The 12,640-nt window shown below is 31.6% G+C and overlaps 1 protein-coding gene across 1 annotated transcript; it reads right to left on the bottom strand.

Moving 5' to 3' along the window:
- Positions 1–205: 205 nt before the first annotated feature.
- LOC125585378 (F-box/kelch-repeat protein At4g38940-like) lies at positions 206–1,202 on the bottom strand. The gene has a single exon (XM_048754318.1). The coding sequence runs from the start codon at positions 1,053–1,055 to the stop codon at positions 441–443; it is 615 nt and encodes a 204-aa protein (XP_048610275.1). The 5' UTR covers positions 1,056–1,202; the 3' UTR covers positions 206–440.
- Positions 1,203–12,640: the final 11,438 nt, after the last annotated feature.

Below are 12,640 nucleotides of genomic sequence, written 5' to 3'. Positions count from 1 at the left end.
TAACAGCTAGAGATTTACAAACTTTAAAATTTCCAGTCAAAACAGGATCACACCACTCAACTTTACCCCAAATCTCCCCACCTAGACGTCTTTCCAGCGAAATCTCCGCACACCATATCTTACCTGGTCTTCTGAAAAGCAAAGCCAGATTCCCACCATATCTCACAGTATACGACCAGTCTGAACATATCATCCTAGCCAACAATTAATTCTCCCACGCCTTTCACCACTCTCCAAGACTTCTGATTTGGATCATAAGCTCTTAAGGTGCTCACGACCCCGACCCCCCGATCATGGTAGTACAATACATCATCAACCACACATGCATCCACCCAACGATAGAATTCAGCATATAGTCTGTTTTCCATTTACTTTCCTTTGGCTCGTACACATAGCTTCTATAACAATCCCTTATTCCGAGAGCTGTCTCCATCTCTGGCTTAATCATCGCATGCTCCCACATTTGTGTTTTTGTATCGAACACTACCATCACATTCTTTGTACGTGTTGTCATGATAGCAATGTCCAATAACATATATTTTCCCGTGGATGAAGCCATCGAATTTACAAACCAAAGGAACAGGGATGCTTGGGAGGGTTTCCACCGTATGGGATGTACAATCCATGCAAAACGCATTTGTCGTCATATTTGTTTGGTCAATCCCACCAAAAACATATATCCTCGAACCCACTGCCACAAAGCTTGCATGGTAATACATAGAGGGAATCGTCGAGGGGGCACGGACCAAGCAGTGACTGCCGTTGGCTTTCTGGCAGAGGATATACCAATCGTAAAAATAACTATAAGAGGTGTTTATGTCATCTAGGACAACATAGACAAAGTCTTCAGTGCAGGCCAACAAGGATCTTCTTGCGTATAGCTCAGGCGAAGCAACGAGTGACTGAAAGTACTTGGAAACAAGAGAGAGTTTTGGATAGTCGAATCTTGATAAACGCGCTAAGATGTCAATGATGACATCTTCAGGAAGTGAGAGAATCAGAGACGATGGTGATTCTGAGGATTTCTCATCCTCTGCCTTTATTTTGGAAAACATATGAAGATCGACAATCAGCCAATCTCACAGAGAACACAAACTAAAAGATGATGAACAGATTAACAACCACCGCCGCTCAAGAGGAAAGCAATACCTAAGCCTTTTCAATTAGTAAACAATTTTTTTTTTAAAAACCTTTTCAATAATGTAAATTTTGTATTTATTTTATCCACTAAAATATTGGATGACTACTTAACTTTAACTCAACACATATCGATGCCACAAAAATCTCAACACATATCCTATTTTATATAAAAAAAAATTCTTATTTTATTAAATAACATTTATTTTTATTTATTTAATTTATTTTCATAAAATATTTTTATATTTATCATATAAACTTGGTTTATCAATTCGACCAAAAAATTGGTATATCAAATTTAGTAATTAATATGAAATTAATAAGAGAAATTTCATATGATAGCTTTTTTAATTTTTTGTCACAAAATAGCTTTAAATGAAGAAAATGACCAAAATATGTTTTATTAAAGGGTAAAAATGTAGATTTACCCTAGGGTTAACTAATCTAAACTTAGGGTTTAGAGCTAAGGGGTGGGGTTCTGAGGATAGGGTTTCAAATTTTAAAAAATAAAAAATAAATATTAAAATTTTCAAAATAAAAAAATGCCTATTTTGGTCATTTTCTTTTTTTTGAATGTTATTTTTATGACAAAAACTTAAAATGTGCTATTTGAGAGAATTTCCCAATTAATAATGATAAAACTAATAGCTATAAAAGGGAACATGTTAAAAAATCTGAATTAAAGCGTAAAAAGGAAGTCCCTTACTTGTTTAGTTTGTGGAACTTTTAATTGATGTATGTTCAATTGTAATATGTTTATAAAGATTTTATATATACAGTATATCCAAATTTTATATGAAATTAATAATTTTAATAATTTATGTAATATTTATGTTTTGCAGCATTTGTAATTAGTTCAATTGTTTTATAAAATATTAACGCCTCTGATTTAATATATAGAGTTTTTCTTAAAAAAAATTAGTAGATATTTACAAACTTGTAGCCGGAAATATTTATAGGTTATATATCATGTTTTAAATCTGATATAGGCGGTGACTAGATTGTAATCAGTCATAAAAGAAACAAAAAAAATTCGATCAGTTTAGACGGTGGCAAATTGTTTAATTGCTTTCTAATGATTTTTGTATCATTGATGTATTTGAAAAAAAAAAAGTATGTTGTGTTATAAAGTATAATCAATATTATTATTTTTTCAATTAGAAAATTTTATATGTATAGCTATGTTCGTTTGTATATCGCTGCGACTTGTAACTACAGCCAAATGTTGTTTGCTTTATTGTTGTAAATTTATGTGAAGATGTCGTATTTCAATTGCTATTTTCTCATCGTCTTGAAATTGTATCTTGCGAACAACTAATAGTCTGCTATTATTCGTAAGTCGCAAGTCGGAGATGGCTCTGGATGTGTTTTCGCATTCTGGTAGTTTATGTAGAACTTTTGCATCATTTTAGACATATTTATCTGAATATAGTATCCTTTTACTTAATCCCTCAAACAAAATTTAATTTGATATGAAGAAAACATTGGTCTCTGTGAAGGTGCATGCATGATTAAATGGCTTATGTATACGACCTAGTATTACTCTATTCTATAATTAGACTATATGTTTCTTATTAACATGCATTTCTTCGCACGAGTATGGTGTAACAAGACCATGAATAAATTATTAACCGTGTAACTAGTTGCATTTACTAATCATGTTATTAGTTGTATTTACTAACCATGTAATAAGTGGTATTTACAATTTTAATTTTGGTTGTGAAACAATACATTAATCACAATAAGCAAATATATTTAAACTAGATTAAGATTCGCGCCTTGCGCGGGATAAACATTATATATATAAATGATTTTATGTATTATATGTTCTTACATATTATGAAATAATAAATATATATTGAATAATTAAAACTCAGTAACTATTACATATATAATTAAATTGGTGCGAACGTATAAATCAAATTTATTAATCCAAACAATTTTTTAAAAAATTTGGTAGGATATGTAATTAAATTTAAATGATATTAACATACATAGTATATTTTTAATATTAATGTCTATTAAATGATGCTTTCTACTCATATGTTTTTTCTATCATGTGTATCTTTAATAGCAAAAACTTTAAATTACTGATAACAAAATTTTCATTGTGGGATTAATAATTTTAGTAATTTATAATTTAAAAAAAATTCATCAATGTTAGTTCAAAACTTTTATCAAAAAAAATTATTCAAAATAAATTTTGAAATTAAAATATTTATTTATTCAATATGGTTTATAGTCTAATTTAGAATGATATATATACATTAATATTTTAAATCTTAATGATTAATTAAGTTAGACTTTTATTTATATGATTTTGTAATCATTTGTATTTTGTCATAACAAAAATTTTAAACCATGGATCACAAAATTTGAATGTGAGACTTTTAACAGTTTTAGTAATTTATAGCCATTTTTTAAAATTCAAAATATAACATATACAGAAAAATCTAAATTTCTTATAATATGGTTATTGTGATTTTTTTAAATTATTTTAATAGTTGAAAATTAAACAAATTTGATAAAAGATACATTATTTTTTTATCAGATCTTTATTATTCAAAATCATTAATTGTCATATATATTTTAGTCACATTAGGCAATTCCGTAATCTTTATTTAAGGAAATAATAAATGACATTAATAATGAATTTATGGTTAATTTAATAAAAAGCTTATTATATAATTAGATGAACCAATATATTTCTCTAATAATTCTAAGAATCATCCTATTGATGACACGTGGCTAAAAAAGAAATTGTAATGTTTCACAAATAATATATAGGGGATATATGCAATAGCGCGTTAGAAACGTTGATATGATTTTGTATCTAATACTGTATCTGCAAATATTTCAGTTTCTGCAAATCGAATTTTATAGATACATAGTGTAAAAACATTGAATATCAATCATGCACTAAACCAGAAAAACTTCTAAGAATGTAGAGTTTTGATGGAAGAACTATATAGTTTTATTTTTGTTGTTTCAACGTATTGAACAGTTTCTATATATTCTCTATTTGAAACGGGGAGAGAACTATTCAAAGCGGTTATGAATGTGTAGAGAGCAAACTCTGAGCTGTATGCATTTGGGTAATGCCCGGAATTAAGAAAACATTAATGTAATTATTAAAAGCTTGTGGGGCTGTCTAATCAAGACATCAAATAGTAGTAGTACTATATAACTTGTTATGTAATTGCGTCATGTGATTACTCTGGAACTCTGTTAGGGATATAAATAGATTCTGCTACACGGCTGTCATTAATTTAATTGATCAATTGATCCCCTTAACATAAAAGTCTAAACCACATTAAAAATCAATAAAGTAGTTTAAAATCGATGATACCTGGGAATGCTCGTTGCCAAATTTATATGTTAGTCAACGCCTTCATTAAATGTTAAAACTAACATAATGTGAGTAATATAGTACGGAAAAATTTACTCAGAGTTTCCAATTACACTTAGAGACACATTGGATTTACCACACACATTTCATGTGTTTAAAGACATTAACAACCTTTAACTAGACCAAACTTCATTTTTCATTCTTTTTCTCTCGTAAGTCATTATCAAACCTGACAAGTTTATTTTTTTTTCTTAATTCAATTATACTTTTTTAAATACTCAAACCCTAATACTGAGAGTTTCAAAAAAAATCAAGAGAGAATCGATGGATGTGATGATGAGACCAGAGCTTGTAATGAAATCAATTGTGGATGAGCTCATGAATCGCTGTGGATGAGCTCTGGATTCATCGTGGGAGAGCTCGGGATCCGCCATGGGTGAGCTCGGAATTCAGCAACCGTTTCACCGCGCCAATCTCTATTCCTAGAAAAACTCCAGATTCGCTAATCGTCTCACACGATGTTTGCTTTTATCGTGTGTTGTAGTATAATCAATCGTTACGGTTTCGATTCAAAAAGTCAGATTTAGAATTCAGGTACCAAATTCATTTCCGTCTTCATCATGGGTAACACCGTGGTGAGATGGCAGTGGATACCATAGTGGAGGCGGTGGTGGACACCGTGGTGAGATGTCAGTGGATACCATAGTGGAGGCGGTGGTGGTTATGGAGGAGCGGTGGTGAAGACGGTGCAGATGTGGTAGTTATGAAGGTGACAGTGACTCTCTTGGTCAATGTGTGCATGGATATTGTTGATGTGGTCGGAAGAGTTGTGGATGAGGATCAGTGGCTCTCTTGGTCAATGCGTGCGTGGATATTGTTGATGTGGTCGGAAGAGTTGTAGATGAAGATCTCGTTGTCAGTGGTTGTGTTGATGTTGTTGATGTGACCGGAAGAGTTGCGGATGGGGCTCTCGGTGGTGGATACGAAAGTGGTAATAGAGGGAGAGGGGATACTAGAGGTGGTGATTAATGTAAGTGATGGTAGCTCGCTTGGTCAATGTGTGTGTGGATGTTGTTGATGTGGTCGGAAGAGTTGTGGACGGGGATCTCATGGTTGTGTGTGTGGATGTTGTTGATGTGGTCGGAAGATTTGTGGACGAGGATTTCATGGTCAGTGGTTCTGTTGATGTTGTTGATGTGACCGAAAGAGTTGCAGATGGAGCTCTCGGTGATGGATACGAAAGTGGTAAGAGAGATGGAGGAGATAGTGGAAGTAGTGATTCAAACAGAGGTGGTAATTAAAACGAAAGTGGTAACGGAGGTGGAGGAGATAGTGGAAGAAGTGGCGATGGCAGATATGAAGATGATGATGGAAGTGGTGATTGAAGGGGGGATAGTGATAATGAAGGTAGAGGAAAGAGACATTGGTTCAATCCAGAGAATAAACTAAAAAAATGAAAAAAAAAAACAACTCTTGGATCAAAAAAGAACTTTTCTAATTGTGTGGTCCCAAAATAATTCACTTTATCACATATATCTAGTTACAACATACTTCTCTTTAGAAAAAAACAGAGTTAATTCTGTAACAAAATATACAGCTGTCCACGGAATGTGTCTCAACTTTACTATGTATCTCTCGGCGAAACATAAAGTCATATTGTGTCACTTAATGTAACTCTCTCTATAATATGCTCATAACTAATTAATTAGTCGAAACTCGTATATATTAATTCTTCAAGCTATATTATTTTCAAGGCTGTTGATTTGCTATTTGTTCTCTACTTCAATTGTATGTTTTGAAGTTACACGGTTTGGACATAAAAAGAAAAAATGAATCCAAGAAGCAAACATTTCCTTATATCTAGCGTACGTGAACAGCAAATATTATCTTCAAAAATTGTAAACTAGAACATTCAACTAAAACTACTTTTTTTTATCTGGTGTTTGTGTATTTCATGTAGCTGCAAAACTGTAAAACTAATAATTAATAATTTACTGTTATGAACAAATGCCATAACCAAAGGCGGTTTAGACTTTTCCTTTTCTCATGGTTTTTATTTTCCTTGTATGATTAGGATTGTCTTTTCCTTATTGGTTTAGTATTTGTAATCTTTCCATTTATCTATGACGGTCTATATCTCTTGTAATTTCCTATATATAAAGGGCACGTTATGTTATGAATAAGAATAACTAATTCTCTCTTTCTCTCTTTATTTACAACACGTTATCAGCACGAAACTCTAGCCGCCGAGCAAAAAAAAAAGATCCCTTAACTAACAAAAACCCTAACCGATGTTGTTTAGGTCACGGAGGTATCGGAGATCCGTTTCAAGTCGAGTAGATTATAAAACCGTCATAACCCCATCTTTAACCATCGGGTCACACCATCGAGATGAGATCGAGCAGATGACGTTTCTGTCGTTACTCATCCCAATCATCGAGATAAGTATTCTCATTCTTCATACTTGATGGGTTCATAATTATTGGTTTATCGCTTTGTGTTTGTTAGCAATTTAAAACATATCTTATGATCAATCTCTTTGTTTATTTCGTGATTCACGTTAAACTTGTTTATGATTCATGATATATAGTTTCGTTTGGTATTATTGTTTAAGTATATAGTGTTAGACGATGATATAAATTTGTCCAATTGTATACGTGCATGTTTTAAGACAATGAACTATACTATCGTCATATAACATAATATATTAACCATGACTAATGGTTGTCCATCTGTTAAAGATGACTTTGTTTAATTTATTTTTTTACTCACTGTAATTTGCACGCTTATTGTTAACTGGTTTGGTTTGGTTAATTCTCTTAAACCGAAAACACCTTTACAATTTGTAGTTGCATCATCAACACATAGGTCACCAATCTGCTTGTCTAGTTAATATTGAAGTATGCACATGACACATAGGTCACCAATGTGCTTGTTTGATTTATTACGGTTGGTCAAAATTTTCATACTAAATTGGTCTGTTCAGAAAATAATATGTTTGAATTGGTTTGGATAATCATTGTTTATATGGATTCATGCTTTGAATAGTTTGAGAATTAATCATTAATTAAAATTTGACATTTAGTCTTTGGTTGGTCTGATTGTTTGACTTTAAAATCTTGAGTCTGATTGTTTGATTTTAAAATCTTGAGCACTAAAAAAAACTTGATAATATATTCATTATATCATCGCTTGTCTATACTTAACTATAAGAATAGTAGTTATTTGATGAATTAACTTTTGCTTAATATATTATAGTATATGCTTCATGATTTAATGGTATCACGAAAATACACTTTTATGAATCATGGTTTATTTTTTTATACTTGACTGAAATGCATATACATTTAGAAATTATTTGTAATTTGTTAGTTTTTAGTCTAAAATCATAAAAGAAAATTTGGATTATATGTTGATATTTACAAATATATTAGCCATATTTATATGAGCAATAAGTATAGCAGAGATTATCAGGGGGACAGATTATCAGGAGATTGTACGACCAGCTGAGAAATAGAAAGGGTTGGACTTTTGATCTCCTATGCACTGAGATAAGTATTTTATTTAGTAATTAAAGTATGATTAGTTAAAATCAAATAACATAATATCTAGTAAAAGAGATTATTACTAGAAAAGTATTTTTTTATAATAAGATACTTACGTTAATATTTATATATATATATATATATATATATATATACACATTTTTAAATAATTTGATTATTAAATTTTATTACCATTATATATGAGAGTTTTAAGTTGACTTGATCTTAAAAGATTCATAAGATTTTGGAAAATAATCCAAAGAAAGGTATAATCACCAGCAGTGATATCTAAAGCTTATTGTGTATTTTGCATTTAGAGATTACAAGACCTGAAGTCTTGTTAATAAATCTCAACTCTACTGAGAGTTAAAAAGTAAAATTTCTCGAAGAAATTTTTAATGATGCATAGATATTGAAAAACACTTTTTCAATTCAAGTAATGTTATCCAGTAGAAACATCTACTCTTGAGAAAAGAGATTATAGAAGTCTATAACTATATTTTGTCTCCTTGAAACTGAGAAAAACAATGAGCTATTGATGTAAGATGATAAATCACGTCTAGTTGATTATGAACCATTCTCCTGAAGAGAATATGATATTTTATATTGAGAAAGAAAATCCATACAAATAGTATTGTTCAAGAAAATGAACATAAAAGTGGTTGTAGACGTGGATGTGGATATAAATAAGGTCAAGATCTAAAGAGTTTCTTTTTAGAACTCATACTCTCACTTGAAGTCGGGAAAATAAAGATGGTAATAAAGGAAAATCAAAGGGTTTTTTTTTTTAACTCATACTCTCACTTGAAGTTGAGAAAATAAAAATGGTAATAAAAAGAAATGATATGATTTAACCATCCAAAGATGAAAGAAAATTATTGTGAGTACAATGTCTTGTAGTATCAAGATTATTGGAAGCTCTAGAAGAGCAGATACATGTATGCCTATGGGAACGAAATGTATACTTTCCCAAGTCTCAAAGATCAAAAGGATCTAAGATATAACACATGACCTTAAGTTGGGTATGTTGTTGATTTTCAGTTGAGATTCTATTCGAGATTGACAAAAATGTAGTGTTATCATCTCGAGGGGGAGAATTAGAGAATCTCACATCCCTAGTAAGTGGAACATCCAGAAGTATGTTCATATTGAAAATAGACTTGAGGAGTCATTTATAAAATAAAACCAAGGGATTTTACGTCTAACAATGTTGAGACAATAAGTAAAGGGAAATGTTGAATACTTTCAATCACAAGTATTACCCAAGGCACTATTGTATTGTACTACACAATGATTAAAAAATGAAGATAAATGTAATAGTAAACCAGAAGTTTACTGAACGTGTAATGTTTGGCAAGCCGGTTATGCCATCTCGATTTGTTAATAATGCGAAAGATAATCATATAGACATTCATTGAAGAACCAGAAAATTCTTACGAATGATCTTTTATATGTTGTTTGCTTATAAGGCAATATAGGAGTACGGTTTTTACCAATCAAAAGATTTGGAGTCTATTTATACAAGGAGATGTTGTGGGCTTGATCACCCACTGGTGGACTGATCATCCACCATATGTTTATAATTAATGCATCGACAAGAAGGTCGCATGTATACTTGTCATAGATCCGCAGCCTAATGTTTGCGAGACTAATTGATAATACTGGTGAATTCACAAGCCTTTGATGATTAGTTTATGCATGTGAGGATACATGATGAACATATTGTATTTGTATCTAATGTTTATACGTAAGATGCAGCAGCATTGATTCGCATAATGCCAAAGAGTAATTAAGAACTCTCCCCATCAAATTGGTTTTGGGTCAGAAACCAAAGATCCCCATCTAGAAAATTTGGATAAGTTGTAGTTTTTTCACCACATCAATAAAAGATGGGACCTCAAAGGAGGTTATGAATATGTTGGATATAATCTCCATTGATGATAAAATCTAGAAGATTTTACAAGATTTATTTAAAGACTCAAAGTTAGTCTATCCAACATTAGGGGAAGAAAATAATCAGCTGGAGAATTAACGTGTTGAAATGAATTATCATTGATCCTCGGATTAAAGAGCGCGAATAGAAGTCCAAAATGAATGTATAGAGATAATTCTATTACAAAGATTAACATATGAGTTGCCAGACTCGTTAACTGACCCTAAGAAAGTGATTAAGTCACAAGTACCAGCTGTAAATGCTCCAGTTAATATAGATGTCCCAGAAGGACAATTTCAAACTGCTAATGAGTCTAAAGATCACCTGAAGCGTGATAGACCTATCGGTTCCAAATATAATAATCCTCGAAAAAATGAGCATGAATGAGAATGGCAGAATCGAGGAATGAAATATTAAGAATCTCAAGAAGATATAGAAAACATGACATGAAAGAAATTCAGGTACCTGGGAATAAAGAAATCTCAAATTGATATGTCATGTCTTGAACAATATGGAACCGATATCAAATCGACGTCGTTAAATATTTATGTATGCAATGTAGCAGTTGATGAGAATGAGGATCATAAACCATCTATTGAAAAGTGTACACAATATGATAAATGGCCGAAAATGAAAAGAATCAATAGATGCAGATCTATTGGAAAGAGAGAGTATTTGGACAAGTAGTCCATACACTTGAAGGTGTAAAACCAATGGCATATAAATGGATCTTATGTGAAAGAATCAATGAAATGATGCAAAAAAAACAAAAATTGTGAGGTGCAAAAGAGTAGTTGCACAAAATTTCTCACAAAGACCTGAAATTGTTATAAGAAACACATCATCATTTGGTGGAAGCATCAACTTTCAAGTTTCTATAGTCTGGCAAGAATTGAAAGCCACTGGAAAATGACAATGATGTCAATGATTCAAAATAATATAAACTGCAAGAAGCAATAAACTCCTAAGAATTTGGATTGCTAAAAGCATTAAATACTAGTTCTCGAGAACATTACCGCGAGAGTATTTTGAGTATATAAAGGAAATAATTCTTACTCATGAAGTACCATGAAATTGGAAAATTTATAGATCTCTTTCATGATTGAAAGATGTGATTTTGTATGATAAGATGAATGGTCATACTATTTAATTTTATAAGAAGAGGGAGAATAACTCGTATGTACAATATACATGTTTAGAAGATTATCTATAAAAAAGAAATTTGGACATGGATTCCAAATAGACCAATATATGATCTTGTGTGAAAGTAATGTTATGGGCAAGAGTCCAATGGTCTAAGAGATTATCTCACAATCAAACAAGTTTATTCTCTAAGAATATGCTTCCTAAAAGGATTATATATATGATGAGAATACATCTCCCTAAGATGATGCTTCCAGGGGGAGAAATATGATGATGTTTCGTAGTTGTACTCTTTTTCCTTATCATGGTTTTTGTCCCATTGGATTTTCCATGTTAAGGTTTTAACGAGACAACAAAGAACACTTAATGATAGATACCTAAAGAGGAAAGTTATCACTTAAGTGATAAAGATATCAATCTTCTAATGTATTTTTGAGACTGAGAAGAGAATGATCAAAGATCAGTCATACTTTAAAAGGAATCAAGGTATGAACACATTCCATTCGCGGGACAGAAACGAAGGTCAAATGTTTGCGAATCAAAAATGACCTTCTAGATGGAATTAAAATATGGACTTGACGTCCAGAGAAAGATCTTTGAGTCTACTTTCATCTCCAATTTGAATCAAGTCATTCCAGATGATATAACTTGAGATATGACTGTTTTTGTGAGACATGTACAAGCTGTCTCAGAATACCCAATTTCGACTGATATCCCAAATATTGCTAGATATTCCCATCTTCCAAGATCTAGACGTGTGCCTGAAGTTATACATGGATGTTAGCTTCGATTTCCAAGTGTTTCGAAGTCATTTGGTCCACGGTCATCAAGATATTCAAGTTTCAGTGAGGAGTGTCAAATCTGCCGGCGAGGTCCAAGTGCTACAAGTTCGTTCAAGTGACAATTCAGCCGACCTATTCACTAAGTCACTTCCAACCTTTACATTCAAGAAGCTTACGCATCAGATTGGGATGCGTCGACTAAAAAACCTTCAGTGAGGTATAGATCAGGGGAGTAATACGTGTTATACTCTTTTTCCTTAACCATGGTTTTATCCCTTTGGGTTTTACTGGTAAGGTTTTAATGAGGCAACATTCAAAGCGTATTACGGGTTCTTAATGGTTATAACATTTAAGGGGGAGTGTTATGAACCGTTTAAGTGAATGCCATAACCAAAGGCGATTTAGACTTTTCTTTTTCTCATGGTTTTCCTTTTCTCGTGGTTTTCCTTTTCTTTGTATGATTAGGATTTCATTTTCCTTATTGGTTTAGGATTTGTAATCTTTCCATTTATCTATGACGGTTTATACCTCTTGTAATTCCCTATATATAAATGGCACATTATGTTATGAATAAGAATAACTAATTCCCTCTTTCTCTCTTTATTTACAACATTTACTGTTTATATATGTATTTTAATATGATTAGCCACTATCTTATATGATTTTTACATTTTTTTCATTATCGTATATGATATAAACGATATATATATTTTTTTAGAACAGAACGCCAGAAATGTTTTTATGATAAATC

The sequence above is a fragment of the Brassica napus genome, chromosome C4 (genome assembly GCF_020379485.1).
Source record: "Brassica napus cultivar Da-Ae chromosome C4, Da-Ae, whole genome shotgun sequence".
NCBI classification, from domain to species: domain Eukaryota; kingdom Viridiplantae; phylum Streptophyta; class Magnoliopsida; order Brassicales; family Brassicaceae; genus Brassica; species Brassica napus.
The sequence above is the reverse complement of the archived record's forward strand: the minus strand, read 5'-3'. Positions and strand labels throughout refer to the sequence as shown.